This window comes from Lissotriton vulgaris, chromosome 12 (genome assembly GCF_964263255.1).
Source record: "Lissotriton vulgaris chromosome 12, aLisVul1.2, whole genome shotgun sequence".
Lineage (NCBI taxonomy): Eukaryota > Metazoa > Chordata > Amphibia > Caudata > Salamandridae > Lissotriton > Lissotriton vulgaris.
Window position 1 is genome coordinate 575,743,452 of NC_141700.1, and position 20,015 is coordinate 575,763,466.

The 20,015-nt window shown below is 43.2% G+C and overlaps 1 protein-coding gene across 2 annotated transcripts in view; it reads right to left on the bottom strand.

Annotated features, from left to right (window-relative positions):
- LOC147677779 (fatty acyl-CoA hydrolase precursor, medium chain-like) overlaps positions 1-20,015 on the bottom strand; it is a 239,564-nt gene that overhangs the window by 151,057 nt on the left and 68,492 nt on the right. For both annotated transcript variants that reach the window (XM_086945440.1, XM_086945441.1), the window contains exon 4: positions 13,565-13,703. In XM_086945440.1, the coding sequence (XP_086801566.1) occupies positions 13,565-13,703 (139 nt within the window). The remainder of the gene's footprint in view (positions 1-13,564; positions 13,704-20,015) is intronic.

The following is a 20,015-nucleotide window of genomic DNA, read 5'->3' on the forward strand; positions in this document are numbered from 1 at the left end:
TGAAAATACTGCACCTATTTAAAATTTCATTAAGTGATGTCATCACCTTCAGCACTATCTCTGATGATTGGGATTTTGAAACTGTAAATATTATGCTGTCTGATTTAGAAATATCGGCTGCATTTGTTATTAATTAGTTGTATGATGATACATCTGATTTTGACACCAGGTATTGTTATCATAATTTTTCACACAAAGCAAGTATCCCACGTACTGTTTTTACTTTCTATCAATTGGAACATTGCCCGACACCACCAAAAGGTAGTTCACAAACGTTTGCACAGAAGTTTGCTTATTTTTGTGGATTTAACACTTCAGGTCCCAGCTCTTATTATTATAAGCTTGCACCTACATCTGCAAAGAAGAATATGCTAACACAAAACAGATATATTCTGCTTCCTTCATTTCCCAGTTGTCTTTACAGGGTTTTGCCTTTTGGAGGGACGCTATAGACACAAAAGCTGTCTGGAGGCCTAAAGATTGGCAAGTTCAGGGAACTAAGGCCTTATTTAGAGCATGCCTCATATCACAGCAAATTATCTTGCTGAACAACACAGTGCAACAAACTTCCTATCTTGGGTTAGCCAAGATCAAGGACCAGAGCACACTGTGAATTCCCTCGATTTCACACTTTGAGGGATGGAAAAACTATACGCAACATAGTGAGGATACACTAGATGACATAATGCATGATGGCTCATACAACTCATCAGACCCCAATGGGAAGGGGTGGTTGGTTTGGTCTATTGACACAAACAGGTGTCAGTTAAGATTCCAGGGTACCACCGAACGGTTTAGTATCCATAGGTCTGACCTACACTACGTACAACAAGAACACCTGGGGGTGGTGACATCTTACAGTGTTGGGAAGTTTTGTCTAGAGTGGCTGAGAGCCTCAACACTGTTCCAGGTGAATCAACACTTGTCCTAACTCTCAGAATACATGGATCTTATGGATTTTTTGTTAGGTCCCCAGAAGCCACGTCAGAAGAGCTTCATTTTCTCTATTTGCAATGAGGTATGGAAGATCTCCCAGCAGGAGGCTGCTGAGAGATTGAGTGAAATAGAGAGGGCTAACCTAGAAAAGGCTTTGGCAATGGTCGACAATGGCATGACTACGCATTGACATCCAGGATTTATTCACTGGGCAATAGTGTGTCTTCTGCAATGGACATAATGGAACAGGATTTGTCTATTCTTCAACATGGGCAATAGCAATTGTGATCCAGTCTATTATTGAGCAGGACGCTTCAATCCCTGTGTTCTGGTTGCGTGCATTGGCAATATAACAACAGTATGTCTCTGTTTTCTGCATACAATTTAACAGATATACAGATAACAATGGCAAACAGAGATGCAAAGCATACAATGCTGCACATTGAAAAATTGGAGAAATTACTTTTCATCGTAGCAGAGTATTGAGTATCACCAGGTAGGCAGGTATGAAGTGATGGGAGATAGGTACAAACGTGAAATGTGGGAACTACCATACAGATTTAGATGCAGAAATGGGGACACTGAAGTTTTGCTAAGCGGTTCAGACTGCAAGACTTCTTTCCGTCGGTCTCTTATGTGTCAGAATAGTATGCTTCATGGAGCATGTAATGCTTCAGTTGCAAACCTATTGTGTCACTTGAAAGGATACCCATCTGCCGTGATTCCTCCAGTGTTCAAACTGCATTCAAATGGGAGTTATTTGATGTTGAATGATCAAGGTTGTTGTGGGATGCGCCCAGGCATTGCCTATCTGGCTACAGTACGTTCCAGGGTTACTTGTTGTATGCAAGTATTGTTTCCACCAACCCTTACAGTCAGGGAGGCACCATTATGGCCTTCGTTAAATGTTTCCTTTATACGGTTTGATTCTCTGAGCAGGTTGAAAACCATGCTGTTACAGAAGGAAGTGACCTTAACCTCAGCCCAAAAGACTTTTGATCTCCAGTTTGCAAGGTCCTCAGCTGAGATACAGGCACTAGTCCGAAAAAACTTCCTGCTTCATTTCGGGGAAATGGTACATCGTATCTTTAACATGTCTGATAAGAGTGGGATAGTACACCTTTTTAAAAGCATAGGTTCCGGACTAATGAGCGCCTTTCAGAAGATCTTCGGAGTATTCCCGTTGTTAATACACTCCATAATAGGAAGCAATACTAGAGGGCTTCCACTGGTCCTACACATTATAGTGGGTATCCTGCTTTTAATTTGTCTGCTACCCACTTGACCTCCCAGTTTCCAAAGAGATGAAAAACACATTCCTGGTGCGACGATGCTGTGAACGCATGGTACTCCATCTGGGTACACCTCGGCTTCAGGACCTAAGCGAGCATTGGTTCCTATTGTTCAGATCAGTCTGGATTGTCTGCGTCTTGCCTGTGCTCTCCTGCCTATTCTGCGGATACGAATGCGTGTTGGACGTATGTCTAACACTTCCATCAGTTGGGCCTCCGGACGTAGATGTACAACTGGAAACATTAAAGGTACACATGTTGCAGTGTCCTCAGCGCATTCCCATGTTTATCTCAGCATTCTTAGATCCTCCACAGAATGCTACAGCTCTTGTCGGAATGGACACCGGCCCTGCAACAGGCTCACAGACCTCAAGTGCTTCCTCAGCAGCCATTGCGGGAACCACAGAAGATCACCTTTGCTCCACTGACCTGATCCAAGAGGTTTTACAGGGACCGTCATCTGCGAAGGCAAGCAACAGTAATGTTTTGTCTCCCACACAGGACAGATAAGCATTTGGATCTCCGTGTGCTGGGAACAATACAGCCTTTTCCAAAACAAACCAAATTGAAATTCTACAACATACATTTTGTTTTATTTTTCTCCTTGCTCTCACTGAGCACCATGGCTTTTGATGTGCTAAGTTGGTTTAAATAGTATATTGACTTTCTAGAGACTTAGGCCCAGATGTAGGTAAAATAGATTTACCGAATTTTAATTACCGAATTCTACCGATTCGGTAATTAAAAATCGGTATATCTTAGGGGTGGATATGTAGGAACATCCAGATGTTCCTTTTACCGAATCGTTAAATATCTGTATTTACCGATTCGGTAAATACCGACCGGTAATGCCCCATTCATTCCTATGGGCTTTGAAGCCCATAGGAATGAATGGGGGATTTCCGGTCGGTATTTACCGAATCGGTAAATACCGATTTTGACAAGGGTGCAGGGGGTGTCACTTTGACACCCTCTAGCACCCCCAAAAAAGATTCGGGGGCCATGTGGCAGGCATACCTGCCCTAAGGGCAGGTCTGCCTGTCATATGGCACAGGTGTGCATGCACACATGTGCATGCACACCGGAATCGGTATTTTACCATGAAGTTGGATTTCATGGTAAAATACCGATTCTGTAAGGCTTGTGGGACTCAGAAGAGTCCCACCTACATCTCATTGTTACCGAATCGGTAAAAATACCGATTCGGTATTTTACAGATTCGGTAAATTTACCGATCGGTAAATTTACCGAATCTGTAAAATATGTGGCCCTACATACCATTTTGTGAATCCCGGTCGGTAACGGCCGAAAATACCGATTTTCGGCCGTTACCGAGCGACCTACATCCGGCCCTTATAGAGCTTTTTAAAGTTTTTCAATTTTTTTTACATATAACATGTTTTTAGATGTTTTTACATTTACTATTTTAATGTTTTTATGCTTCTTAGACAGATACATGTTATGATTCCTTTTATCGTATCATCGGGTGTTATGAACCCCAATATAGACGTAGGTAGATGTACAACCTTTTACCAACATTATCCCTACCTTGTTCTTTATAATAGTTTGGTGCTGACCTTTTACCTAGTTATGTGCCAAATAGAAGTTGTGTGGTTTTCTTCGAAAAGCCAGCCTCATTTATTTTGCTTGAGTATTCTAAGTATCACAGCAAGTTTCCCATCTTCTGTATAATAACTCTGTACAAGTGTCCTCACAATCGTCATCCTTAAACGACAGGCCCACTGTGCCATTTTAGGTAGATCCCCTAGGGGTATCTTTTGCGTATATAAGCATGCCTTCTTTGATGGAGAAAGGAGAAGCTTCCATGCTGACTTGAGAAGCTGAGGTCCTGCACGCAGTGATCTGGCATCCCTTGCGGTGTGTCCAACTTGAGACCAACCTTCGTTCTTTCCCATCAGGTAATGGGGTTGGCTCTTTTCCAAGGGGAAATCTTAACTGCACACCTACATACATGAAAGGTACACTAAGTACATGCAAGGTACACTTATTTAGGGTTCACATCTTAGGAGTACGCTTGATTACTGTCATGTATCGATATTCCTACATATATTCACTGTTTTAGCACCATGGTAGGATTCTACCTTTTATTTGCTCTGTTGGTGCTTGTAATCTTATGCATATGTGTCTGTCTAATGATTGTCACAGCACATACATTTTACACTAGAATGACGCTGGTTCAATAAATCCTAACTGAAAATGTCCCCATCATTTCTTCTGTGTATCTCTCTGAGAATAGGTAAGCGCGAGTGACTGAGCGAAAAATACTGCACTGTTTCCATGATCCCTGAGAAGTTTAAGAGTTGTCATTTTCAGTGGTTACCAGAAAGCTATTCGCTCCTTGGTAAGGGCCGTGGGCTTATATTGGCACTGTGAGCTAGCTGGTCTATAGGTTAACATATCTTGTGGGGGTGTCTGGAATCCCTTAGTTTATGTTATCCAAACAATGCGCAGATCCTGTAGATTTGTAGGAACAACACAACAATATGTTGATGTTATCTTTGTCCTCATACCTATGAATACTCTAAACATTATTATTATTAATTAGCATTTATTGAGTGCATGGCAGCGCAAGCAGCAAAAAACAGGCAAAGAGGGACGGCTACCAGTTGATACACTGGAAAAGCCAGGATTTAAGTAATTTCCTAAAGGTAAGGTCGTAACTCACTGAGCTCAATTTCAAGGGAAGGGAGTTCTAAAGTTTAGCAGTGTTAAAGAAAAAAGATCGACCTCCGCTACACATCCTAAGAATTTTTGGGACAGGGGCCAGATTTTGATTCGCCGATTGGAGGAGTTTCCTAGGCCGATACGCAGTAATGAGGGACTGGTTAATGCGGGGGCCTATACCCCTGAGAGTCTTGTGGGCAGTACATAAAGCTTTAAAGGTAATCCTTTCCTCTATGGGTAGCCAATGTACGGTTGACTGCATTCTGGTTGAACCTAACAAAGTCGGGAAGCGGAATTCTGTACCACCTGAAGCTTCCTTATGGTGGATTTGGGCGCTCCTAGGTACAGTGAGTTACCATAGACCAGGCGCGAAAGAACTAAAGCCTGAAGCATGGTTCTCCTTGCCCCCGTGGGAATTAGGGGGAGGCCTTTCCCCAGCATTCTGAGGATGCTGTGACAGACCCTTGACACTTCCACTGCTTGCTTGTCGAATTTAAGTGACTTATCAAGCCACACGCCCAAACTCTTTATTTTAGTCTTTGCCACCGGCGAGGCCCCAGACCGGTTGCTGTGACAATTTATGCTCCTTTTTAGATGTGTTGCCTAGATACGTGATTTCAGTTTTGTCTCCATTAAGTCTGAGACACGAGTGTTGCATCCAGGTGGCTAGCTTCACCAGGCAGGATTCTAGGACCGATGGAACATTGAGCGCATGGTTTAGAGATACCACCAGCTGAGTGTCATCTGTGTATGTGACAACCTTAATCCCATTCGGCTCGGCGACCTCAGCTAGCGGTCTCATATTTGAATGTATGACGTTACAACGCATACATTTACAACGCATGCCTTTACAACGCAGTTTTTACATGGCAACATCCTGTACAACGCACTCCATTACATCGCATGACACTACATTGCATTTTTAGAAACTACCTGAACAACGCGTTCCACTACATCGCATTATAACTTTACAACGCATACCATTACAACACATACTATTACATTGCATTTAAGGTAAGTATTGGATAGTATAGGGGTAAAAAATACTATTCTAACTCAAGGGGGTGCAACAGTAGGGTAAGTGTTGGATAGTGTAGGGGTAACAATTACTATTCTGAATCCAGGGGTGCAACAGTAGGGTAAGTGTTGGATTGTGTAGGGGTAGAAATTACTATGCATTGTAATGGTATGCATTGTAATGGTATGCATTGTAATCCCTGCATTGTAGTGACATGAGTTGTAAAGGATGTTAAATAAATTGTAAATTGATACTTGTATAGCGCACTACTCACCCGCAAGGGTCTCAAGGCGCTTGTGCGAATACCGCTGTGGAACCCATCCTGGCTTTCCCTGTGAGGCGTCCACTCCTGGGCACCCCCAAAGTGGAGGCCAAGCATCCTTAGCGTTGTGGGGGCCGTTGTGGAGATTAAGCAAGCTATTGAGTGGCAGAGTGGGACTCCATTGGAATAGGCACCGAGGCGAGAATTATCAGGTCCGTGGAATTTTTGAGCCCAAGACCCGCCGAGGTGGCAAATTTAACCCTTGTCCTGGGCTAGACCTCTGCATCATGGTCTGCCGCTCTAACCATTGAGCCACACTTCTCCATGTAGCGATGTAATGATTGCATTGTAAGTGTAGTGCCAATAATGGTTGCGTTGTAAAAGGATGTTTCCCCTCATATATACATTTAAAAGCGTTGGACTCAGGGAAGATCTCTGAGGCACTCCATAGCTAAGCGGTAGAGACCTGGATGTAGCATCACCTGCAAAGACCTGAAATGTCCTGCCACTGTGGAAAGATTGGATCCAGGAAATAGCTCCCCCTAGCACCCCAGCCTTACTAAGCCTTTCAATAAGGATATTAAAATTAACCGTATCAAAAGTGGCACTGTGATCGAGGAGGATAATGGCCGCTGCTCCTCCCTGATCAATTATCTTTTTAGCTTCTTCTACTATGGCAATTAATGCGTATTCTGTTCCAAGCTCATGGGTTTCTAGGAAGGATGATAGTGTGGAGTTTATATACTTCTCCAAGATCTTACTCAGCATGGGTCGTAGGGATATAGGCCAATAGTTGCTCAAACTTCCGGGTTTAGGTTTGGCTTTTCCAACAAAGCTTTTACCATGGCGTGTTTCCAGACTGGAGGGACCAGTTCATTGGTGATGCAAAGATTTATCGCCTCTCATATTACCGGTAGTACGACATCTTTCCCCTTACCCAAGATATGAGTGGGGGAAGGGTCTATAGGAGAGCCAGATTTTATTTGCCCAAAGATATTCGATAGAGTATCCATATCCAAAAGTGGGAATTCCTCCAAGGTATGCTTTGTATGCTCCACCTGCCTATTTATGTTGGAAAAGGCCTGATCACTGTCATTAGGCACAGAGGCAATAAGGTCACTAGGCCTTGGGGAATCTGGGAACGTGTTATATATGGTCTGAATTTTTTCCTTGAAGTATCCTGCAAGTTTGTTACAATGTTCGGTAGTTAAACCTGTAGAGGTATCCGTAGAGGGAGCTCCAGGAGAGTCTTGGCAATACGAAAAATTTCTTTAGGGGCATTAGCTGCTGCATTAATCTTGTCTTTAATGTAGAGAGTCTGCGACTTTTTGATTTCAACCTGGTAACATTTTATAGATTCTCTATAAATCATTTTACTGGTCTCACTAAAATCCTTCCTCCATATCCTCTCTAATTGTTTGCAGTTCTGTTTAAGCAGTCTAAGTTTAGGTGAGTACCATGGAGAGATTTTTTCTCTCCTCCTGTTATGTATGATTTTAACAGGAATTTATCCAAAGAAGACTCTATCCAGTGAATTAAATTGTTAGATGATTAAGTGATATTGGAGTCTGGTGTGGGTTTAGAATTTTTATGCACAGTCACCCAGGCTTCCATGGAAAGTTTAGACCAAGGGCGTGCTTTCCTGAAACCGTGTTCTTTGCGCTCGTGTTGAATAGGAGACCTCAAGGGGAGTGGGATCAATGAATGATCGGACCACGGCAAATGGATGGGTGTCTCCACTGCCAACTCCATCATGTTAGTAAATACGGGATCTAAGATGGGGCCTTTAATATGAGTAGGCCCTAAAACGTTTTGGTTTAATTGAATTGCAGCAAGGTCTAGGATGAGTTCCCCGGCATCTCCTTTATTTGGGTCCTCAAAATTCAGGTTAAAGTCCCCTAAAAGCGTACAGTTAGGAGATGAGTTTGCTAGGGAAGCGGCTACTTCTGGAAGTGACTTCAGAAATTGTCCACCTGCCCATGGTGGTTGATAAATGTGGACCCCGGGGAAGGTAAATGTGTCCGTAAATGAAATAGAAAAAAGTAGACTTTCACATTCTGGGACAGGGTTGGGTTCCACTCGGCATTTAAAGAAGTCTTTCAAAATAATATCAATGCCCCCTCCTTTTTTTTCCCTCTCGGTCATTGCGCTGAATGCTATTTCCCGAGGGCAGTGTACTAACCACATCTGGTGCAGAGTTGTTATGCAGCCATGTTTCTGTTAAAAATAGGACGACAGGTTTGGTGTCCTCTATCAATATATTTAGCTCCCCTGAATGTTTAGGGAGAGACCTACAATTAAGAGAGAACATTTTATAAGAGGGATGGGCAGGTCCTTCTGCATGAGTTTCCACAGTTGTACCAAGCATAAATGGGCAGTGTTTACATGAGGAATCCCCGTTGACTAGTGATAAGGAATGGAGACAATTGTCCTTACACAATTCCCTCAGCCCTTGGATTTGTGAAGAAGTATATGGCCTTGTTAGTGGTAAATTTTGATAAAGTTCTCCTAATTGGGGACCTGAATTACTGGTTTAACAACACCGCAGGTGGTCCCCAGGCGGTCGAACTTTCTGAGCTCCTTCTAAAGCTCAACCTGGTCCAACATATATACTCTCCCAACCACTCTCGACACCTACCATTGCGCCTTGCTTATGGTCTGACCATTATTTGATTCAGTTCATAACCACTATTAACGGCTATATGAAGTATCCACCCCAGGTGGGAGGAGTGTCCAGGGAATGGAAATATTTAAATACACAGGACTTTGTCGACACTCTGAAAAACACCCTACCTATTTTTTGCCCGGATGTCGACAATATGGAAGAAAAAATTACGAATTGGCTATCAGCGGCCAGTGACACTCACGTACCCCCTGTTAAATTTTCCCGCACACGTTGTGTGGATGCCCACAAATGGTTCACCTCTGACCTTAAAAAACTAAAACTCGAATTGCGCCACAAAAGAAAGGAAATGGAGATCAAATTACATCATGAAAGATAAGGAGGAATTTTCCAAAGCTCATAGGGAATATAAAAAAAACTATTTTAAATAGCAAAGCAGCATATTTCTCTACGAAAATATTAAACTCTCAAAACAAATCAAAAGATATCTTCAAAATAGTGAACGACATATGTAATAGTGAGAGAACTGCTCCCCTTTTGACCCCTACTCAGGAGTTCTGTAACTCAGTGAATAACTTCTTTATAGATAAAATCTTGGCTATTAAAAATAGCATCTCTAACTCCCTCAGCTTGGAACCTCTGTATGACATCAGTAATAATCATCTTACTCTTGATGTCCTTCCTCCAATTGACTCTAAAATATTCTGGGAGTTGTTGTCTCGGGTCAATTCTGGGTCGCCCAATGATACCTGCCCACCACACATTATGAAAGAGGTCTTTTCGGCCATACCCCAGATCATACTTCCCCTCCTCAACGAATCTTTAGCGCAGGGCAAAGTTCCCTGCGCCTTCAAAAACGCAATCGTCGTCCCCCTCATAAAAAAGCCTGGGGCAGACCCCATGGACCCATCCAACTACGGTCCCATTTCCCTTCTTCCTTTCATGGCCAAAATATTGGAGGCTCACGAATCGAGATGTCTCTCGATTTTCATCGAACATTCTGATTACCTTGAACCCAATCAAGCCGGATTTCGCCAGTCACACTCAACCGAAGCAGTGATTCTTGCAATTCAGGACACTCTTAGAATAAATGCTAGTAGTGTGGCTCACTGGTTAGAGGCGGCAGACCCGAGAGCAGAGGACGGCCCGGGACCAGGGTTCGATTCCCGGCGCGGCAGGTTTCTGGACCAGGGTCAGCGGACTCGATAATTCTCTCGCCTCGGTGCCCACTCTGATCAGCGATCACACTCGGCAACTCTGGGCATTAGCTTGCCTCATCTTCACTAACGGCCCCACCAGACCGCCGGGGATGCCTGGTCTCACCCTGGAGATACCCATTAAGGGACCATCTCTCAGGGAAGCCAGGAAGGGTTTCGCAGCGGTCGAAGCGCCTTGGGACCCTCCGGGTAAGTAGTGCGCTATATAAATGCCTCTACATTTACATTTACATTTACAGGGGCATCCACCAGGCCCTGGTGCTTTTAGATCTGTTGGCTGCGTTTGACACGGTCGATCATAACATACTGTTGAACCGTGTCGAACAAGCTGGTCTTAGGGGACCCGCACTCAACTGGATAGCGTCCTTCATTACTGATCGGACGCAATCAGTCAGGCTAGGAACATTTACCGCCCCGAGACTGTCCACCCTCTGTGGGGTCCCTCAGGGATCGTCACTGTTGCAAGTACTATTCAACCTATACCTTAGACCCCTGATACATTCCCCAAAAAACCGCAAGATCACCATTTTTAATTATTCGGAAGATCTGCAGCTGATAATTCCATTGAATTCTCCAGACGCAGCGGCAGAATGTCGGGCTACCACAACTCACATACGGAGTTGGATGGACTTGAATCACTTAAAACTCAACCCAGGCAAGACGGAAATAATACTGCCTGGGAAGAGTGTGATCAGTTAGGGCCTGCACTTCTGGCCGGCGGATATGGGTTCTCCCCCCACTGCTTCCCCTTCAGTCAAAAGCTTAGGAATCATCCTAAATGCTGACCTATCGCTTAAATACAGGTGGGAGCTGTTGTCTCCTCTAGCTTCTTCCAACTTCGGAACATTAAGAAAATTGCCCACTTGCTGACACACTCTGCACTCATACAGGTAGTGATAGCCCTGGTACTTTCGCGCCTCGATTTTTCGAATGTCGTATATCTCGGCCTGCCATTGGGCCTGTTAAAACAACTCCAGATAGTCCAAAACCAGGCGGCAAGACTCATCTGGAAACAACCCAAATGGCAGTCATTCAGACCTGGACTGTCAAAACTACACTGGCTACCGAAGGCCCAAAGGGTCACTTTCAAGACGGGCTGCATAGTTTTTAAAGCACTGCAGGTAATTGGTCTCAGATTTGTCAAAAATATGATCAATAACTATAAACCTCAGCGCAACTTATGCTCTGCTCATCTTCACTTAGTAACTACCCCATTGTTTAAACAGAAACGGCAAGGAGGTAGCTCTTTCTCCTACTTGGCCGCCACTTTCTGGAACACCCTCCCCTTGTCCCTCAGGAGTTGCAACAATCTCTTAGTCTTCAGGAAGGCCTTGAAGACGTAGCTGTTTGAGCAAGCATGTATCTAGAGATTTTGATTTACTCTTCTTTGCATTAGCGCCATGAAACCTACGGGTGTACGTGCGCTCTATAAATAGTTATTAACATAACATAACATTAACATATGTAAGTTCTCCTGCCGACTGAGGGGTAGGGGTTCTAGCCCCTGGGTCCATTTGGGTGTGGATGGGCGCAGAAGGGCTTGCCTTTGGCGCACCTTTGGTGCCTGCTGCGCTCGTCTCCAATGTCATTGCAAACATCCCAGTGAGGTAGTTGTACTGAAGCCTGAGCAGGAGTCAAGTTATATTAATCCCACTCAACAAACTTTATTTTCCTAAAACTCCCAAAGCAGGTATTTATTGTAGAAAAAATAACGGCTAGAATGGCTATTAGAAAGTAGAAACCACCCTCTACACCAAGGGCATTTTCTGATTTCACTCCAGCACTGAGCCATAATCAACTAGGAGTCTGGGAGGTGCCATTCAGTGATAGTCCATCTACACTGAATAGCATGATGCGAGTGCCACTGGAACCTGGCGACTAAGAGGCAAATGGGCTGTGAGAGCATAGATTTCAAACAGCAGAGTGAGCTGAGGTTCTGACAGTGTAATTTCTATTGGCCCACATGCTCAAAAAAAGGGGTGGCTCAACTAAAGGCTTGAGAGGCAGGGCAGCTGCCATTTTTTGGGATATGTTGCGCATTCACAAAACACTAAGGTATATCCTTAAACTGATAATGAGAGCTTCATTGCCCAACTTCAGAAACACATTGCATAATCAATACCAGGGGCTGTATTACATAAAGTGCCCTGGGGGCGCAACAGGCATTTGCACCCACTTTGCGTTCCCCAGGGGAACTTTGTTATTACAGAAGGGGCCACAGACGCTTGTGCGGCCCCTTCTGTATTACCAATAGCGCTGGCGGGCATAAAGCACCAGCGCTGTCTTCAAGGGGGGGTTCCCTCATTTGTATCGGGGTGTGCCCCATACAAATGAGGGAATCCCTCTGTGTCCACGCAATATAACTGACGCGGACGCAGATGCAATGAAGCCCTCAGGAGGCGCACTGACAGTGCGCCATCTGAAAGGTAGTGCACCGTCAGTGCTCCCCCTGATGGCAGCCATCTGCAGGAGGTAAAGGGGGACCTATGGATCTCTCAGACATCCCCTTGCAGGCGGGTGCAGTCACTGACTGCACCCACCTGCAAGGGAATCCCTGTTCCTCTTTAAAAGTGAAGGCTGGTTGCCGCCTGCACAGTGAAACAAGGAGCACCTGTAAAGAAGCCACTCCAGATTTCACGTGAATGTGCTCCCCCTAGGGCAGCACGAGTTCGCGGCTGCCCTTGGGGCAGCGCATTCCCCATAATGCAGTGCACTTACCTTCAGTTCGCCGGGCGCACCTTTAACCCCTTCCCTGCGGCGGCTATTCCGCTGCAGTGCTAAGGCGGCGGGGCGGAAGAGTGGCGGGCGCATGCTGGTGACGGAACCGCTTCGTCACCAGCGTCGGTTGCGCTGTGCTTATGACGGAGTGGTTCCGTCATGGCCCCGCCCGCTCAATAGAACGCTCAGCGCAGGCGCGGAATTCGCGCCGCGCATGAACGGCGGGCGGGCGAGGATGGAACCGCTCCGTCATCAGCACAGCGCCCCCACAGCTGATGACGGAGCGGTTCCGTCATCAGCACACAAGGGGTTAAAAAGATGTGCCCGATGCAATGACGAAAAATGCATGCATGTGTAATGCGGCCCCAGGAATATTGAATTAGAGACTTGTGCCTGTTTCCCTGACTCTTCATTATTAATTCTTGTATACAGAAATGACTCAAGGATTGGCAAACCTTTCGGAAGAACACCAATATAAGAATATAGTCAGTTCATTCAGACACAGTATATAATTCAAGTGAAAACCTTAATACAGGAATTCACACCCAGTCCAGGCTCAATGATCATAAGTGGTAAATCACAGTTTCAACAAATACAATTCAACTCGGAGTGCCCCTTCAAGAAACCCTCATGGCAAAGACTGTAAAAAAGGCAGGAAGTCTGAGTTGATGATATGTGAGCTGTTTCCATAGAGAATTATCTAAAAGGAAGTTAAAACTGCTTAGTAGGCTTACTACAAGCATTGTGGTAACATATATTACATTTATTTGACTATTTTATAATTGAAAATAAACATGCAAAAAATGTGCTTACAGGCAACTTTTCATCATTCTTCGCCTCTGCAGGGGTGTGTATGTTCAGGTAAAGACAGTCCTCGGAAATTGTAAAATCTGGTAAAACTGTTAGAAATATTTCTTCCAATATATCCATTCCCTTCAGGTCTTGTATGCATCTATGAATCAAAATACAGATATGTTGGTATTTCGTGAAAGAATGTGAACAGTCAGACGTGCAGTGGAGCTGGAAATCCAGTTGCTTTTTCTGAATTGTATCAATTTCCCCTTTGTTAGAGTCAGATAACATAGTTGGAGTACATAGTATAAGCAAACCATAATCCAATATGAAAAACATTGAAACAATATATTTTTTAAATTGTAAATGAATGACAGAGACACTTTTGAGACAGAAAGATCATGAAGAAAATGAACAGGATTTCTATATTTGCACGGCATGTAAAATGAATGAATGTAAATGAGACGGTGGCACATAAGGTGGAAAAAATCATCAGTAAAGTAAGATATACATTGCATAGAAAACATAAGGTTATTCAATTCATCATAGGTGAAAATATCTAAAAGACCCCGGAAACTGTAAATATATGTGTTGCTTGCTTTGAAGACAATGTATAGGAGGAGAAAATGAAAACAATGACTAATGGGCAACCAAGTCAGAGATCTTGTATGGGCATCTATTTCTACCATTAGGAAATTTCAAACTACTACCCTTGGAAACCTACAAGAAGCACAGGTTTCTAAGGTATTTGAGAGACTTAGAAAGACCATAAATCTTCATGTCTGCGTGCCAGACAGGGGCAGCAGCACATTGATACAAGTCTGGGTTCGTAATTAAATCCTCAGCCAGACTTGTAAAATGCCTGTTTCCCCAGCTACATTTCTGATGATTCATAAAAATGAGCAAAGAAAGGCTTCACAAATTGCAAGTTTTATTTCTTGGATTAGCTAAGAAGCTAGATTTCACCTTTTAAAGCTAAGGATACAAATGTATTAATAGTAAAAAGTTGCTCGAGTTCAAACCTATTTCCACTTTAAACCATCTAATGAATCGATGTATCATGCCTGGGAGGAGGGAATCTGATGTGTACATCTAAATTGGGGTTAGGGTAGTTTCAATCAATACTGTAGAGTGCGGCTAATTACTACGGGGGTATCCAGGTGCTGTGTGTATGGTGTATTGTGTATGCTGAGCCAGTGGAGGTCCTTCAGATGAGCGGAGAAGTGTGACTTTTTGGGAAGGTCAAGGATGAGTCTGGCCGTCAGGTTTTAGATAGTTTGGAGACTTTTCATCAGCCCAGAGGAGGTGCCTGCATAGAGGCAAACGTATGGTTTCCCAGGTACTCCCCATTCCTGTGAATTTGACAAGTCCCATAACTGAAGATAATCATCGATGGAACTGGTTGCCTGGAGTTCTATCTAATAATACATCGAATAATCCAAAACTGTTTCAACATCTTTAACAGTCATTTAAAAGTCATATCATGGAATGCAGCAGGGCTACACAATCATCCAGAGAAACTTGATTTTCCTTTTTCCTTGAAAGCAGATATAATATGTATTCAGGAAACTTGGTGTAAAGATATTCTATACGGTGGGAAAGATTACTTTGTCCTTGAGGCAGCGGCTATACCATCAAAAAAAGGCCATGCAAAAGGTGGAATTGCTTGTCTCTTATCAAATTCACTACAATGGCAATTCTCCCACTATGCTGATACAAGTAAACTTTTCCAAGTAATAACTATTAACAACTTAGTTACCGTTGGTAGTCAATCTTCTTTGGTTATTATAAATGTATATATTCCTCCCGAGGATTCTTTTAGTATTGTTTTAAAGCGAATGTTTTCCTACGTTAAACAACTATTAGAGCTTGACCACCCCCCTTATATTTTACTCATGGGAGATTTAAACAGCAAAGTCTCTAATTCAAGTATGGACTTGTTTAGAAATAAAGCTAAGGAGGAAGCACATAATATACCTGAAGCAATCTTTCCTAATAAAATAAAAACCAGTAAAAGAGGAAAGATACTCCTAGAAGAACTTAGCCACCTAGAGGGGCTAATTGTAAACGGTAGGATGCCATCTGATATTCCCGCCAATTTCACCCATAGGTCTACTAAGGGTGAATCTATCCTAGACTATATAATTACGGATTATAATACTTTCTCCTTTATTCGAGATATAATGATTTCCCAAACCTCATTGAGTGACCATAATGTGATTAATATAATTGTCTCACTACAACCTCCAGACACTGACTCTTGGTCCTTAAATAATAGAGGAGTTTCTTTCCATGGTAAATCCGGAAGATGTTACTGGGACCCCTCCTCGATGAAGGAAGTGCAAAATTTCCTTGAACAAACTTCTCTTGCACTAGAAGAGTGGCAGGGTAGGGAATTCCTATATTTTGAAACATTTATGAGGAAGCTCACTTCGATTGCAAAGAAGCCAGGATACCCTAGGAAGTTGAACTTTGTTCCTAGTATATTATTACCCCTAAATAAAGAAATAAACAAACTTGTGAGGAAACAGTTCCTATGTAGATCTAGGGAAACTGACCATAAGTTAGCCTTGTTAAAAAGGAGAAGGACCAGACTGAGAATAAAATTAAAAAAAGGAAAAGAAGACTCACTCTGGATTAGTTTAAGGGAGGCTTCCGTTCTGGGGAAATCTAGAGAATTCTGGTCCATAATTGGAAAGGGATGTGGTATAAGAACTTTACCTATTCCTATCGCTATTGCTGAAGATGTTTGGATTTCATTTATAACGAAACTGTATGCATCTAACAGCATAGAGGATGAAAATTATGACCCTGACTTGGATAGTGGGTCTACTATAGAACTTCCGTCCGAGAAATCCATTGCTTCTGTAATAAAGAGTATGCGCTCTTCCGGAGCAATGGGTCCGGATGAATTACCCATCTCAATTCTAAAACAAGATATCTCCCTATGGAGTAGGATTCTTGCCCCCCTATTTCAAGCATGCTTCTTATTGAGATCGGTTCCTATCTCTTGGAGGGGAAGTATATTGATTCCAATATTTAAGAAAGGAGAGCGGGATAAACCTGGGAACTATCGTTTAATAGCGTTATTGGATTCCATAGGGAAAGTATTTGCAAAATGTTTTAATATTAATCACAGATTGGGTGGAGGCAAATGGAATTTTACCCTTGGAACAAACTGGGTTTCGTAAAGAGCATGGCACACTAGATAACTTAACAGCTCTCCAAGTGATCACGGACAAATATGTACGTGTTCGTGGAGGTGGTATATATGCGGCATTCATAGACTTCTCCACAGCGTTTGATAAGGTGGACCGACCCACGCTGTGGAGAAAGCTTGCTGCATTGGGTATGCCACCACAACTATTCGAACTAGTAAAATCTCTTCATTCCAACACATGGTGTAAGGTCTTGCAAGGAGGAGAAAGGGGCCTTTCACAATCTATCCCGTCTTTGAACGGGTTAAAACAAGGGTGTATATTGGCCCCCATATTGTTTTCCTTATATACAGCAGACCTTCCTGCTTCCATTGCAGCTTGTGGTGGGTTAGCCCCGGTGATTGGTGGGACATCCATATCGGTTTTAATGTATGCGGATGATATCCTCATCTTGGATTTAACACCGAAGGGTCTGTCTAACCGCCTGCAAGCATTACACTTATTTGCAGAAGCACATTTTATGAAGATCAATGTTTTTAAAAGCAAAATTATGTGTATCTTTGGAAGGAAGAAATGTAGATCTGTAAACTATGGATGGGTCATAGGAGGACAGAAACTGGAAGTGGTTAAAACCTATGTCTTCTTAGGTAAAATAATTTCAGCAAACCTAAGCGAGAAACCCCACATTGAGCATAATTCACGTAAAGCATTGGCTCATGGTATGGGGTTAGTCTCTATGTACTCTGCAACAGGCAAAAGACACTTTGCACGATTTTTAGAAGTATATAGAGCAAAGATCCCTCCAACTCTACTGTACGGAATAGAATTGGTGGAGTTAAGACATTGGGGATTCTTGCAGGTAATGGAAGGGAAAGTACTAAGAAGAATTTCTTCCCTTAATACAGCCTGCTCTGTGTCATCTTGCAGGCTGGAATTTGGCCTCCGGAGCTGTTGGGTACAGGGGTTGACTGCCCTGGTAAGGTGGGTGGCCTGCTTGGCCAGAGGAAATTCGGGGTCCTTATGGGGATCTATTAAAAACGAACTTCTGGGCAATTTAAACGAGTTTTCCCAATTAGTAAAAAGCTTTAGAAAAGCAGTAACATGGCTACAGTTGGATATTAATACTTTGTTTCTGCTTTCCCCCTTTCAACTAAATTGTCAACTGAAATACGCTTCTTGGGAACTCTGTTTTAAATTGGATATGTCTTCCTCACATGGAAAAAAAGGAAGGGATTTACTTTTAAGTACTTACGAACTAAAGCAGGCCCAGCAATATCTCACTTGGAATATCCCCCACGGAGTCCGTAGGTTATGGTTCCTTATAAGAAATGATTTGCTTCCTTTAAACCTTCTTTTAGCAAAGTGGTACGGATCATCCCCAGTTTGTAATCTCTGTAATAATGCAGTGCAAGACCGAAATCATGTATTGTTCATTTGTCCCGAATTACGATCACTACGTTTAAAATGGTTAAAACCCATTTGTTTACAATTAGGAATTTTAAATGTACAGACTTTTTTCCATGCACTCTATTGTCCACCCAATGAAATGTTTTGTTACAAAATTTTTAACTTTTTTAAGGGGTTTTTAGATATTTATTGATGATACCCAGGGAAGTTGTTGGATAATTGTTCGGCCAGTGTCTATGAAATGATTCCTTCATATTTTGTCTTTTGTGATTCTATTTTTAAAAGTTATGTATAAATATGTACTTGTTTTATGTGGCCCTCTTTTTGAGAGCCAAAACATAATAAACTTTTCATTTGATTTGATTTGAGTACGTTGCCGTAGCTGAGTCTGCTGGTGATGAGGGCTTGCGGAGACTGTTTTCTTTGTGCTAGAGGGGAGCTATCTAAAGATCTTGAGGAGTAGGCGGATTATGTGGAAGTAGGCGGTGGTGACTGTGTTTATCTGGCGTTTCACTGTGAGTTTGTCGTCCAGTATGTTGCCTAAATTACATGCGTGGTCCGTTGGTGGGGGAGGGTCCATGCTCTCAGGGCCACCAAGAGTCATTCCAAAGGCTGTTGTATCTGCTGAAGATCAGAACTTCGGTCTTGTCAGTGTTTAACTTGAGGCAGCTGTCTCTCATCCACACTTTAATGTTTTGAATTCATTTATGGAAGTTGACTTTTGTCTCTGTGGGGTTTGCTGATAGTGAGAGGATGAGCCGAGTGTCGTCAGCGTAGAAAACGATGCTCATGTGGTGTGATCTCACCATGTGTCATGTAGATGTTGAAGAGGGTTGGGATCAGGTAGAAGCCTTGGGGTACACCGTAGACAATGAGTTTGGGGGATGAGGTGAACGGGGAAGGTGGACTTTCTGGGTGCATCCTGAGAGGGAGGATTCTTGCCATTTGAGTGCGTTGCCTATGATTTCAATCTGGTGGAGTCTTTGTATGATGGTGAGGTGTGAGATGGTGTCGAAGGCTGCGGAGAGGTCTAGAAGGAAGAGGGTGGTCATCTCGCCTCTGTCAAGTAGTGTTCGAAGGGAAACAACCATTACAATGCAGTCATTACAACGCACTACCTTTACAACGGAGCTGTTACAACGCAACTGCCTTTACATCGCATGCCATTACAAGGCATGCCATTACAACGCAAGTCACTACAGCACATGCCAAAACAATGCATACCATTACAACACATGCCATTACAACGCATTATGAGGTAAGTATTAGGGATTTTTTAGTTTTGGGGTGGGTATGCACTTTGGAGTACATGGGGATAGTATTTTTACCCCTACACTATCCAATACTTATCCTACTGTTGCGCTCACTGGAGGGGAATAGTAATTTTTACTCCTACGCTATCTATCTAACATGTACCCTAATGTTGCACTCACTGGAGTGGGAATATTATTTTTTACACCTACAGTAGCCAACACTTACCCCACTGTTGCCCCAGAAGTATTATGTGTTGTAATGGTATGCAGTGGAATGATAGTTTCTAAAAATGCGTTGTAATGGCATGCATTGTAAAATAATGCGTTGTAATGGTAGTTGCAATGTAAAAAATGCGTTGTAAAGGCATGCGTTGTAATTGTTTGCGTTGTAACCTCATATATTAATGTTCAAATGTCATCTGTGACTGCAGTCAAGGTTGTCTCTGTTCTGTGATTGGCTCTGAAGTTCAGTTGGGATGAGTCTACTAGGTCGTGTCTCTCCAGGTGGCTGGTCAGTTGAGTGTTGATGGCTTTCTCCAGGCCATTGGCTGGGAAGGGAAAGAGGGAGACAGAACGGTAGTTCTGGAGGTTTGTGCAGTCTGCTGACAGCTTCTTGAGGAGGGACTGGCCCTCTGCATGATTCCATGCTTCTGG